The sequence below is a fragment of the Silene latifolia genome, chromosome Y (genome assembly GCF_048544455.1).
Source record: "Silene latifolia isolate original U9 population chromosome Y, ASM4854445v1, whole genome shotgun sequence".
Classification (NCBI taxonomy): Eukaryota; Viridiplantae; Streptophyta; class Magnoliopsida; order Caryophyllales; family Caryophyllaceae; genus Silene; species Silene latifolia.
In genome coordinates, this window is record NC_133538.1 from 268080587 (window position 1) to 268095363 (window position 14777).

Consider the following 14777-nt stretch of genomic DNA (forward strand, 5'->3'; position numbering starts at 1 on the left):
ATCAAACTCTAAGGCGATTATCCTCGATCAAGAGCATGACTGCAGGCTATTTGTCTGAGTTTATGTTTATGAAGTACAGACTGCAGACCAAATGTGACAGTATGTGGAACTGTTACTTCAAGAGTTAAGCAAAAGAAATACAATCGTAATAAAGAGCAGCGGAATAAAACGCATAAAATCAAACACGATATTTTTGAATTGGTTCGCCAAGAACTCAAGTGCCTACGTCCAATCTACTTTTTATTGATTAATTTTAGTGACCTACTCCGACTACTAAAAAACCCATACAATAAAAAGACCAACAACCTACTCCGGTTGTGACACAAGTTCAAGAACTACTCTGTCCTAGAGCAAGGTAACTCGTAACCTACTCCGGTTGCCAAAGAGTCAAAGGACTACTCCGTCCTAGAACACAACAAATCACAACCTACTCCGGTTGCCACAAGAGTTAAAGGACTACTCCGTCCTAGAACTCAACACTCTAAGTTAGAACGTTTACAAGGATCAAGTTTCCACGGACTGATTCTTTAACAAGAATTGATATGGACAACTTACAAAATCAAACGGTTCATAAGTGAGAGAGTTTAATACTTAAAGCAACAGTCGTTATAACTGTAACACTTGAAGACTTTGAAAGCTTTGCAAAATATCAAAAGGATTTGAAAACTTGAAAACAATTTTGCAAACTCTACACTCTAACTAGAATGTTTTCAAACCAAGTTTCCTTAGACTGGTTCTTAAAAAGAATTGAGAAGGACAACTTATTGGCATAAACGATTTCTAGATGAGAGGTAGAACACTATGAAGTAACAGTGATTTCGACTGTCACAATTGAAGACTTAGAAGATTTTTTGCAAGGAAAATTTCGAGTTCTTAAAAACTGATTTTGCAAAAATACTTTTGATTTCTCTGAAAAGTCATTTTCAAAGTGAAGAGAAAGGTTCCTTTTATAGAGGAGGCACACAAGAGGAGGCAAGCTAGGGTTTGTGAGTCAAAGGTCTTCATATGTGATGAAGACCAACACTTCCCCAAACTTGCACAAAAGAAGGTACTTTTATTGAGAGGCAAAAGAAGAAAATAAGGTTTGTAATTATCCAAAAGAAGCCTTTGATTTTTCAGAAAACAAAGAGTGGAAAACAAGTCACAAGATGACAAGCTTTCACAAAAATGGCAAAAAGCAAACTTTGTTTTATAAAAGACCAAGGAGACAAATTGGCACAAAGAGGAAACAATTTGAATTGATAATTAGGTAAACCTTTTCCTTTTTCTAGAAACCGAAATCTTTAGAGAAGAAACTGAAAGTTGTTATTTAAATCTAATCCATTTAAAAAGGATAAAAAGGATTTTCGAAAGGAAATTGAATTTCAAGTGTTACGGACCATAGTGACAGTCCAGGCTATTTTTATTTGTAAGGGTAACAGTAGTCGTGACTATTGTTATTGCTTTTAAATACTCTACTCCCTAACTTGTACATTAGATGACACAATTGACTCTAAATCTCGGGTAGCAAATTATCAACCATTCTTGACTTTGACATTGATTATTTTTTGCTTGAGGAGGGTGCATTATTCCTGAAATGGTACACTTAGAAACACGATTAAATTGGGCATGTCATCATCAACAAATATGTCTTAACACATATAATCATATCACATTCCCTCTCCTTAAAAGCAAGGTTACGTCCTCGTAACTGCAGTAATCAATGAAAATAATACTCAAATAAGGAAAACAAAAACTTCCAAGACAAATAAACGATATTCATTTTAAACTACCCCACACTTTAATATCTCTCAAGGTATCCGGTTCAAAACTGAAAGGGCTAGAAGTTTTGTGTGACGGGCGCCCAACTCATCCCAAGCCTAAGGGGGCACCTAACAGTTTCTACCTTGGTTCATTTTATTAGACACATCCTAAGTTCCTTATTGTTCATTGGTTAGGCCCGAGGATCGTATTGCTCTAATACCACTTTGTAACACCCCCATTTATTTAGAAGTCTTTAGCTAGACATCCCAAGTAAATGAGAGCGTTACCATCTCAGTTTCCCGAGATAGTGAATAATAAAGTCCAGCTCATCAAAGTACTTTAAATAAAACTTTAACGATTACATGTTTGTTACAACTTAACCAAACCAAAACATAATATAAAATAAGATACAACTCGTAGCGGAAATAAATAAGTGATTAAATAATCTATGTGGTCTAGACTTCTAGGTAAACTGGCCAAGTCCTCACGCATTCACATAAGCTCCCAAGCCAGCTAATCTTTAGTACCTGTCAAATCTGCTCCCCATTATGGTTCATCATAGGTGTTCACGAATACATAGTCAACCACGAGGTTGAGAAGTAATTAACACTAACCACAAGAACATATATAGACAATCTAATTCCATTCACATAGCACCACTCCCTTAACAACGTGCTCCTTTTTATGACTTAGCACACCTCCCTTGACAACGTGCTCACATTACTTTGGTACCCCTCCCTTAACAACGTACCGCCATTATGTAATAGTACCCCTCCCTCAATCACAACGTAAATATTACCATTTGCCCCAGAGTACAAACTCCCTCAACAACGTACATCTGACTGTAGCACAGCTTATCACAATTTCCACATTCATAATCAACAATAATAATTAAACTCATCTCGTCATAATTACGCATCCACAACAATAATAATAATAACACAGTATAATATAATTTCTACCTTCCCACAAATACAACAATATCAATATGTAAATAATTCACCTTAATACATCATCCACCATATCGTACAATAACACACACACATCATATACGAGAGTTGAGCAGGATTTATCCCTACCTAGCAAGCAATTTAAAATAAGAAGGTCAAGCGATCCAAATAATGAAAGCAACCGAACCCGATTATAATTTCTTCACAAATCGTCACCTAACATAAATATTACAATTTTCCATCAATTATTAATTATTACATTCTATTATTATTTATTATTCAAATTAATTAATTATTATTATTATTAAAGGATTACGATATTAAAAACCCGATTATAACAAAATCGAATAACCAAAAAGAAAACCCGTCACAAATCACCCCAAATCACCCCTCTCATACACGGTTTAGAACCGTGTCCAACCCCCTCACAAAACCCGCCAAATCCCGACACCACAAACCACCACCGTCACCACCCAACCCGCCTACCTACTCCATGCACCACGACACACCCAACAATCCCCCAACCACTAGCCTTACCGCCACTTGCAACCCACAAACACCCGCCCTAAACAGCCCCTGAAAACCCGACAAAAACAACACACACACAATCACCACCTTACACCATCCCACGACCACCAGTGGCCACCACAGTGGTCCCCCTTGACCCATGGTGGTCCCACCACCAACCACGACCCCTCACGACAACCCACGGCCACCTAGAAACGACACACAACCCGTCTAATATACAAACACCCAAACAACCACCTCCCTCGACAACCACCGTACCAACCACCACGGCTCACCACCCCAACACCACCAATATGACCGCCAACCGCTGACATAACCAACCACCTAAGTCCAAGTTCATGTCGACAACCACACAAGGTATAAACTCCGTCTTAAGGTTCACGACACCCTCCCACCCCCCCCCCCACCTCGATTAGACGCCAATACTGCCCCTCTCACGGTGGTCAACAATGGTCTTACAGAAATCTCGATGGTCAAGGGCAACTACTAAGGTCATCGGCACTGTTCACAGTGGTCCATACGGTGTATAAACAATAACTTAATTGATTAAGACGATATAAACATAAATTACGACGATCTTTACCTTTTATCGCCAATTGCTCCTTCCGTCACTTAAATATCCTTTTTCTATCTTTGTGAATTATTTTTTAGATATCTTAGTATTTAAAGTCTAGGTTTAGAGAGTATATGATGCAAATTAGGAAACTATTGCCTTAATCTAATTATTATAGAAATTACCATTAATTATTATACTAATTATACTTATTATTTTTAAATCCTGATACGAATTCCGACCCACACATAAACTTGGCCAACAAAACCGGCCCACTTAAATATAACACACGGCCTAAGGCCTTATTATTAGCTAAGTCCACTTCCCGACTTGCTTACTTTCATTATTATTTAATTAACCTCCTATTTGCAATTATTATTAGAAATGCCATTAATCTATTATTTAAATTACATAAATTATTCCCATAAATTATTATTAAATTACGGGGTATTACAGACTGGTAGAAGAGCTCAGACGGATTTAAGCACCAGATCTCCCTCCTTAATGTTTCGTGGTTTGACTTTCTTGTTGAAGGCTCTCCTAATTCGTGCTTGATATGTTTGAACATTATGCAAGGCAGGTAATCTTCATTCGTGCAAGAGGAATATTTCTTCATACCTGTCCCTATTCCATTCCGCCTCTGGGATTTGCCTTTCTAGTAGAATGCACAGAGAAGGGATCTCTAGCTCTACTGGTTGTACCGCTTCCATGCCATATGTTAGATAGAAGCAGTAGCCCTAGTGGGCGTCCTGACTGAGGTTCGATATCCCCATAATGTGAAGGGTATCTTGCTTGGACAGTCTCGATAGTTGTCGATCATTTTCTTGAGGATCATGACGACATTTTTTTTTGCTGCCTCTACTGCACCATTCGTCTGAGGTCGGTAAGGCGAAGAATGATGATGCTTGATTTTGTACTTGGCCAGCAACTGTTTAGTTTCATCTTGAAAGTGGGTTTGTTATCGTTGATTATTTCATATGGACACCCATATCGACAGACGATATTGGTTTGTATGAAGTTAGCCACATGTTTCGATGTCAGAGCAGTATAGGATGCTGCTTCTACCCATTTTGTTAAGTACTCGATGGCTACTAAAATGAAACAATGACCACCCGTCCCGGCTGGAGTGATCTTCCCGATGATGTCAATTCTCTAAGTAGAAAACGGCCAAGAAGATGTTATCGTGTATAGTAGAGAAGGTGGGACGTGTTGTACATTCCCGAAGATCTTGCAATTGTGGCAATACATTACGTATTTGATGCAATCTGTTTACATCGTCGTCCAGTAGTATCCTAGACGCATGATTTTTTTTGCCATCATTAGTCCACTCATTTGAGGACCGCATTCTCCATCATGGACTTCTCCATAAATTTTTTTACTTTTGAATGATCAAGGCAAAGCAAAATGACGCCCTATGGCGTTCCCATGTATAATTCTCCTTGATTTAGGACATATTCGGATGCTAAAAGACGAATCGCTCGTTGTCCCCTCTTTTCCATATCGAGTGGGCATTCGCCGTTGAGCTTGTAATTCAGAATGGCTTGATACCAAGGCTCCTCCCGATTTTCATTTTCGTCGGCAAGAAAATGCACATAAGCTGGTTCAGACCGTCGTTCAATACATAATGGCATTTCTATCATGCCGTCGGGCATGCTGATCAAGGATACGAGTTTCGCAAGAGCATCCGCAAACTGATTTTCTTCTCGAGGTTGATGCAAGTAGACTACTTGGTTGAAGAATTGAGCCACTTGATCTATATGGGCTTGATATAGTGAAAGAGTTTCACTCCGGATTTTCCAAGATCCAGTGATTTGATTGATGATTAAAGACGAGTCAACGTGGACTCGAAGCCTCTTGATACCTAAACCGAGCTGCTTATAACCGATGAGGCAAGCCTCATATTCTGCTGTATTATTGGTCATCTCGAAGTCGAGTTTGAAAGAAATTGGTTTATGCTCACCTTCAGGAGAAATGAGCAACAATCCTATACCATACTGTGTCAGATTAGAAGGTCCATCGAAGTAGAGGTTCCATGATTCTGCATCGGTGTGTAGAATGTCTTCATCCGGAAATGACCATGTATCTATTACTTGGGTATCATGAATGGGGTTGTTTTCGAAGAATTCGGATAATGTTCGTCCTTTGATGACCTTCAGAGGCACTTACTTTAGATCAAACTCTGAGAGCATCAAAGTCCATCTTGTAAAACGTCTATTTAATACAAGTTTTTCGAGAATGTATTTGACACGGTCTATCTTTGAGTTCACCTTGACGGAATAGCTAAGCATATAATGGCTTAGCTTCTTATTTGCCCACACAAGAGCGAGGCATGTCTTCTTAAGTGGTGTATACTTAGTCTCATATTCCAAGAACTTCTTGCTAAGGTAGTAGATAGCTCTTTTTTCATTCCCAATGACCTGTGCGAGCATAGCCCTCATGGCCGTTTCTGTGACCATGAGGTAAAAAGATAGAGGTTGATCTTTCTGCGGTGGCATTAGAATTGACGGCTTGGCCAATATCTCCATGATTCTGTCAAATGCCTTTTGAAAATCGTCGTCCCACATGGTGTGGTCCGTTTTCTTGAGCTTTTTGAATATGTGTTCGCAAATCATAGTGAGCTTCGAAATGAAACGACTTATGTATTGTACCTTGGCCAGGAATCCTAGAACTTCCTTTCCTATCTACGGCTGTGGCATCTCGATTAGAGCCTTGATCTTGGATGGATCAATCTCTATTCCCCTCTGACTGACTATAGAACCCAATAGCTTGATGGTTGTGACTCCAAATGTAAATTTCTGAGGGTTAAGTCTCATGTTGTACTTGCGCAATCTGAGAAAGAATTTGCGAAGGTTGGCAATATGACCTTGCCTATCCTTGGACTTGACAATCATGTCATCTACATATATCTCTACTTCTTTGTGTATCATGTCATGTGATAGGCTCGTATTTATACTATATATTTAGCTTATTTTATGCATAATAAAGCGGCATTGGGACGTGGTGTCACATGATTTACGTCATATTTACCATATTCTTAATGTCGGGTTAGTAATGGAGTTTTGAGCAATGATCGAAAGCAAAGGCATGTCTTGAAGTCTACCATGGTAAAAAAATATCTACAAGCAAGAAGGAAGACTAGCTAAGACATGAAGAAGTGAAATGATGAAGCAATTGAAGATTTGAAGCGTCGTTTGCATAAGGATCGACTTCAAATGGGTATATCTTGAGTTCTAGAGCTCGTATCGATGCAAGGCCAAGTGGAGTGAAAGATTATGTTCTTAGCTTTCCAACAGTAGGTCACACGCCTCATTTGGCCAAGTAACGAGAGAGATATGACCTTGGGAAAAAATGCTGTCCAGCAGGGAACTCGCACCGTGCGAAATTTCTGCCCAGAAATTCGCACCGTGCGAAAAGTCTGGGTTTGAGCAACTTTTGTTACGGGTTTGCTTCTAACTTCAAGCCCATTAATCTTCCGCATCTTAGGAATATAAATAGTTGAACACCAGTAGGTTTTAGAATCTTATGCCACTTTAATTAATCAAGTTGTAGTTTTGGGAATTATTCATCTTTGTTATTGGGTTTAGATCTAGCATGGAGAACTAATATTCCTTTCTTAATCCGGCTCAAAGGTGTAATCTTTGGTTGTAAGACTACTTAATCTTTCCTTAATTTTCATTATCATTGTTAATCCTTTGTGTTTATTATTTGAATTTTGGAATCCTTGTATATATTGAGTAATTAAGTGTGATTTCCTTGTTGTTTAATTAATCAAGTTCCTTAATTTATTGTTGTTGGGATTATTAAGTGTTGCAACACCTTGTTATTATGCTAATGAATCTGATTTCTTCTTGGCTTAATTAGCAAGTAAAGGATTAACTTGTAATTAGGCATTAATCGTGATTTCATTGTGTCTAATTACTCCTATTGAATCTTTAGTGCTCATATCTTCTTGTTAATTTGACCAATGTATGTGATTTCTACTTGGTAGAATTGATAAGTTGGGTTATTTGATTAAGTGTGATTTTCTTGTCATTTGGCCATTATTAAGGAGATTTAGAAGATTCATCTTCACAATAGGGTGATATTATAATTAAAGGATTGATCTTGTGGTTTTATTAACTAAAGTGCCTCACTTTATTGAGTCGGATTAAGTTTCTCTCAAATTTGATAAATTTCCATCTTAAAACTCACATGTTTGATTACTTGTTGCTTACTCTTGTTTGAATTCCCTTTTGCTGTCCTTGAAAACCAAACCAAATACCCCCCTTTTTACATAATTGTTGTTACTTTGTCACAATTTCTCTAATTGCTCTTTTAATTTCACTATTGCAAAGCCCCCCTTTTCTTGGGTTCGATCTCTTGCTTACTACTTTACTAGTTTAGAATTAGTGTTAATTAGTATGCTTTGTGGTATATAAATTGTTAATTTGGCCGTCTTTTATTGCGACGTTTTAGGCGTGTCAAATTTTTGCGCCGTTGTCGGGGAAGGTAACGGTTTTGCTAATGTTTTTTGTTGTGTTTTTAGAGTAGTTGTGTGCTTTTGTGTGTGCTTTGTAGTGTAACTAGTTTTTGTAAATATTAGGATTAGTTCAAGTAGTTTATATTGCTTTCTTGTTTGATTTAATGGCTTTTCTTAATTTTCCTCAATTTGAACAATTTTACAAGTCTTCTTCTCTATGCTTTCTTGAGATAGTTGAACCTATTATTCAAACCATCTATGAATTTTGTGGAAGTGACATTTTGGATGCTACCTTAACTAATGGAATGGCTGGTGAAGATTTGGGGTATGTTTTGTCTTGTGATTTGGACGCAAATCCACCCATGGAGGAATTGGGAGAAAACAAGAATGTTGTGGTTCTTGAGAATATTGATTGTGACCCTCCTTTGGCTAAGAAGTTAGTAACTATAAACTTTGAGGAGAATGCTAAGAGGGTAGAGAACAAGATGCTTGTTGAAGTTCGGCCACACAAAGAAGAACCACCCATGCTAGTTCTTAAAGAACCTCTTGTGTCCCCTCACTCCTACTTGGTTTTTACCAAGTCCAAACCCTCTCTTAAGGAGCCTTATCGTGACATTAATTTGTTTTTCGAACATGAAAGCTCAATGAATCACTTGTCATATGCAAATGTTTTCATTGTTCATGCTTGGTATGTCTTCACTTTCGATTATTGTCACTTTTCTTGTTTGTGGGCTAACATGTTTGATAGGTTACTAAGAGCATTGAGTTGCTCCGCTCTTGACCATTGGTAGAAGATGAAACTTGAAAAGGCGTCGAGCAAACGACGGAAACCAAAAGCGCTTAACGGGAGGCAACCCGTACTTCTTCTTTAATGTTTTTATTATTGTCTTTTCCTAATAATGGATTATGAGTGGTTACTTGTGTGTAAATCTCAAGTTCTTGAGTAGTGCACACAAGGTGTTTGTGAAATGGTGCAAGTGATTTATTAAAATCTTTTGATAAGTCCTTGCTTGTGAATAAAAAGTATCATGCATTCCACCAATGCTCCTTATCATGCCTATTCAAGATACTCTTGTGCCTCATTATTCCCAATCTCACTTTTTGACACAATCACTACATACATCACCACTCTTCTTTACCTAATTGTCTAAACACCTTATTTCCCTATCATTACCTCAATTATGTGGAATCACCTACAAAAGAATTCCCACTTTCACTCCCACAAATCAAACAATAAAAAAGAAGCAATAAAAAGTTCAAATATGGAGGAGTTTTGTTGGAAAAATAGTGAAGTATGTTGAGTTATCACTTTGCCCATGATTTGTGCTTGGTACACCATGATAATACCAAGTGAAGTATAAGAAGATGAGTTTTAAGGTGTGAATCCTTGAGCTCATCATCGAGAGTCGAGGGTGTTGGTGGTGTAAGTTAGTGAGCTTGTGAGATGGAGTTGAACTTGTTCTAATTTGAAGAGAAAGAGGGTGCCTCAAGTCATTTCATTGAGGATTGATTGTGATGTTCACCTTCACTTTGGGGACAAAGTGAAAAACAAAGTATGGGGTGGACATGAGTTGATAATATATTGTAATGTCTTGTATTATATTTCATTCCATGCATTGCAAAAAAAAAATGAAAAAAAAAGAAATAGAAAAAAAAAGACAAGAAAAACCGGCTAGGATGAAAACCCGAAAGGGCATCTTAGGCAAAAATGGGAAAGTGGCCGAAGTCGGAGTGGAAACCCGAAAGGTCACTCCGGGAAAAATGAAAAAATGAGTGCGAGCCACGAGATATAAAGTGAGGACAAAGCTAAACCGAAAACCCGCAAGGGCAGGCGGTTTAGGTAAAATGAGAGATTTAGGAAAATGAAAATGATTGAAACTCTCATGTCTTGTCACATATTTTTATTACTTCCTACACGGTGTTGGTGACATAAGTGGAGGTGGTAAAGAAGGTTGGAAGGGTAGGCTAGTAGTGTGCCGAGACTAGGAGGGGGATTTGGAAGCTCATTTTGATACTAGTGCTTGACATACTTGTTGTTTGGAGTTGGATTGCTTTGACTTGTCTTATGCATTGATAGTGTGGTTGAGTTTTGGTTATTTTGAGGTTGTCTAATTATTGGGTTTGGAGGTGTTTGATGCTAGATAACCTTGTGTTTCAAATGGATGGAGTGATAAAGGGGAGAAATAAGGAGGATGTTATGTTGGATTATGAAAATGAGATTGAATTGGTGGAAATTAGGATCATCTTAGATGAGGGAAGACATAAGGAGGGCGCGTGAGTGAAGAGCGTTTATTATGGAGGTTTTGGGTCACTTACTTTTGTGATGACGTTGTAACGGAATAGTGACCATGTTGATAATGTGATGAGGGAGATATAAGTAGGAAGAGGTGTGAGAGAAGAGGGATGAATTGATTGAGCGTACCCATACTTATTTTGTGAGCCTTTTGTTGATTGATTGGTTCTATAACAGTTTGCTCGGGACGAGAAAAGGTTTAAGTGTGGGGTATTTGATAGGCTCGTATTTATACTATATATTTAGCTAATTTTATGCAAAATAAAGCGACATTGGGACGTGGTGTCACATGATTTACGTCATATTTACCATATTCTTAGTGCCGGGTTAGTAATGGAGTTTTGAGCAATGATCAAAAGCAAAGGCATGTCTTGAAGTCTACCAATCTACAAGCAAGAAGGAAGACTAGCTAAGACATGAAGAAGTGAAATGATGAAGCAATTGAAGATTTGAAGCGTCGTTTGCATAAGGATCGACTTCAAATGGGTATATCTTGAGTTATAGAGCTCGTATCGATATAAGGCCAAGTGGAGGTAAAAGATTATGTTCTTAGCTTTCCAACGGTAGTTCACACGCCTCATTTGGCCAAGTAACGAGAGATATATGACCTTCGGAAAAAATGCTCTCCAACAGGGAACTCGCACCGTGCGAAATTTCTGCCCAGAAATTCGCACCGTGCGAAAAATCTGGGTCTCTGTAACTTTTGTTACGGGCTTGCTTCTAACTTAAAGCCCATTAATCTTCCGCATTTTAGGACTATAAATAGTTGAACACCATTAGGTTTTAGAATCTTATGCCACTTTAATTAATCAAGTTATAATTTTGGGAATTATTCATCTTTGTTATTTGGTTTAGATCTAGCATGGAGAACTAATCTTCCTTTCTTAATCCGGCTCAAAGGTGTAATCTTTGGTTGTAAGACTACTTAATCTTTCCTTAATTTTCATTATCATTGTTAATCCTTTGTGTTTATTGTTTGAATTTTGGAATCCTTGTTTATATTCAGTAATTAAGTGTGATTTCCTTGTTCCTTAATTAATCAAGTTCCTTAATTATTAAGTGTGATTTCCTTGTAATCTCATCTTTGCAACACCATGTTATTATGCTAATGAATGTGATTTCTTCTTGGCTTAATTAGCAAGTAAAGGATTAACTTGTAATTAGGCATTAATCGTGATTTCATTGTGTCTAATTACCCCTATTGAATCTCTAGTGCTCATATCTTCTTGTTAATTTGACCAATGTATGTGATTTCTACTAGGTAGAATTGATAAGTTGGGTTATTTGATTAAGTGTGATTTCCTTGTCATTTGGCCATTATTAAGGAGATTTAGAAGATTCATCTTCACAATAGGGTGATAATATAATTAAGGGATTGATCTTATGGTTTTATTAACTAAAGTGCCTCACTTTATTGAGTCGGATTAAGTTTCTCTCAAATTTGATAAATTTCCATCTTAAAACTCACTTGTTTGATTACTTGTTGCTTACTCTTGTTTGAATTCCCTTTTGTTGTCCTTGAAAACCAAACCAAATACCCCCCTTTTTACATAATTGTTGTTACTTTGTCACAATTACTCTAATTGCTCTTTTAATTTCACTATTGCAAAGCCCCCCTTCTCTTGGGTTCGATTCCTTGCTTACTACTTTACTAGTTTAGAATTAGTATGCTTTGTGGTATATAAATTGTTAATTTGGCCGTCTTTTATTGCGACGTTTTAGGCGTGTCATCATGCAAGAAGGTAGTTGCAGTGCGTTAATATGTTACTCCAGCATTGATCAATCCGAACGGCATAACGGTGTAGCAATAGGTACCGCACTAAGTGACGAACGCTATTTTATGCATATCTTCTTCAGCCATTTTGATTTGATTTTATCCCGCATACCCACCCATAAAAGAAAGGAGTATGTGATCCGTTGTATTACCCACTCGTATGTCATTGTGTGGGAGTGGGAAATCATCTTTTGGACTGGCCGTGTTTAGGTCCATGAAATCAACACAAACCCGGATTCGCCCATCCTTTTTGGTACGGGGACTATGTTAGCCACCCAGTCTGAATACTCGGAAACTTTGATGACCCGGCTTTGAGTTGTTTGTTTACTTCCTCCTTAATCTTGAGAGCCCATTCTGTTCTCATTCGGCGAAGCTTCTGCTTTACGGGTTTGAAACCTGGCTTGATTGGGATTCGATGTTCTGCAATATCCTTGTTGATTCCTGGCATATCCTTGTAGGACCAAGCATAGGCGTTTTTAAATTCGTGAAGAATGTTGATGAAACGAGCTCTTTCATTTGGGTCTAGGGTTATCCCTATCCTAGGTTCTTGGGGTTCTAAATCTGTCCCTACGTTGATAGGTTTAGTGTTCTCTATAACTGGTGCACCTTTACCCTCCTCTAGTATTTCTTTAATTATGTAGGGAGGTAATTCGATTGAGCCTGGGTCAGGATCATCCTCAGTATCATCGTAAACAGAATTGCAATCAAGATAACACGAAGAGTAAGCAGAACAGATTTATTCATATTAATGTTTGAAAATAGCTGAAACAAAGAAGCCATATGCGGTAGTCAGTTGCGGTAAAGGGACAGTTGCTGGGACATTTTCCGAGCTACTGTTACTAGACGATCTTAAACTAGGAGAAACAATGGGATGAGGAGTGACAACAAGGGGAGACTCTCTAATGACTTCCCTAGACTTAGACTCAGTTTCCGACTCCGACACTGACTCAGATACGAACTCGTCATCTTCTAGTTCTCCTTTGAACATCTCTACTTATCCAGTTGTGAGCTTGAAAAGCCTTCCTTGATGGTTGGTCCATTTAATTGACTTTATCCATCCTTTCTGTTGATTGGCTGGGTTTGCATCTATGATGAGCACTGCAGGGTTGAAATGGTCATCAAGTATCATGGTAATAATCTCGTCTTGGGCTGCCTTAACAAATCGATCTTCTCCGAACAAAAGGCTAACTTCTTGTTCGTCGAGACAAGGTGTCGGATGTAACACCCCCATAACCAGAGGAGCCTTAACTAGGCCTTCCTTAGCATATAAGGACATTACCATCTCGGTTGCCCGAGGACAGTAATAATCAAATGTCGATAAAAGAACTATTATGTTATATTACAAGTGAATTAAAACCAACAACGATATAAAAGATACAACTCAAAGACTACTCTCTAAAGCTATCGAATCTCGTGAAGACTCATCCCTGCCCGGACTCCAGCTATCAACAACATCAACACCTGCTAAGACAGACTGCTCACCATAAGGGATCACGGCAGACACATAAAACAAGAAGACAACCACACAAGGTCAGTACTGAGATAAAACACAGCAAAGCCAACAACAACTAGCAATACAATGTAACACCAACCAGCCACGCACAAGCAACCCACACCGATCAATCTCCGTCACCGACTGTCCATTGGACCAGCCCTGCCAATGGGGGACCGCAGTCGTACCCACCAAATCCCCGCTCATCATACCGAGCGATAACCCTGTCCCATTAATGTGCACATCCCCTTCTGTGGCGGGTTCCACGAAGGGCGAAACTAGGGCGTGAAGCCACTCCCGCAAGTGACTCCACTCAGCCGAGAACGCATCTCGAGAACCAGAGACAAACAGTCACAATCACAATGCAACAAAAACCGTCTGAATGAATCAACAACACACAACAACCACAATACAACCACAACAACCGACACTCTAGACCATCTACAAAACCGAGTAGGCGAACCTATCTTTAAGCAACTGCAACCAATCCATGCCAACACATGACATATACAGCAATCAAGCAAAGCCTATAACCACAACACAATCATCTATTACTACCAAGCAAACCTTAACTGTAAAGAACAAGAACACGGATGATGATTATGACTTACCTTTAAGGAGAAACCCGGCAAAAGACCGCTACCCGACTCAAGTGACGCTCTCCTAAGGCACAAGAACCTTCAAAAGGCTTCCATGGAGGTTTTATGATAAAGGGAAGGGAAAGAGGCGACCAAAGGATAGGAGGAAAGTGGTGGAAATGAATTGCGGATATAACAAAACGCGATATAAAACCCTCGCTGAAAACTCGGTACTCGATCGAGTACCCCACATACTCGATCGAGTGACCCCCTACTCGACCGAGTAACTACGCTACTCGATCGAGTTGCCTCTACTCTATCGAGTACCGCTCATAACTCCTAACCCAAGATGGCTTTGGCACGCACTTCTAAGAACTATTCCCGCTCCCAAGGTCAGTCAACGCTGG

The 14777-nt window shown here is 38.8% G+C and overlaps 1 protein-coding gene across 1 annotated transcript; it reads right to left on the minus strand.

Annotated features, from left to right (window-relative positions):
* Positions 1 to 5186: 5186 nt before the first annotated feature.
* LOC141630629 (uncharacterized) lies at positions 5187 to 6299 on the minus strand. Its single transcript, XM_074443411.1, has 2 exons — positions 6192 to 6299; positions 5187 to 5924 (listed from the first exon to the last, which is right to left on the minus strand). Exons 1-2 carry the CDS (start codon positions 6297 to 6299, stop codon positions 5187 to 5189), a joined length of 846 nt encoding a protein of 281 aa, XP_074299512.1.
* Between the last annotated feature and the right edge of the window lie 8478 nt (positions 6300 to 14777).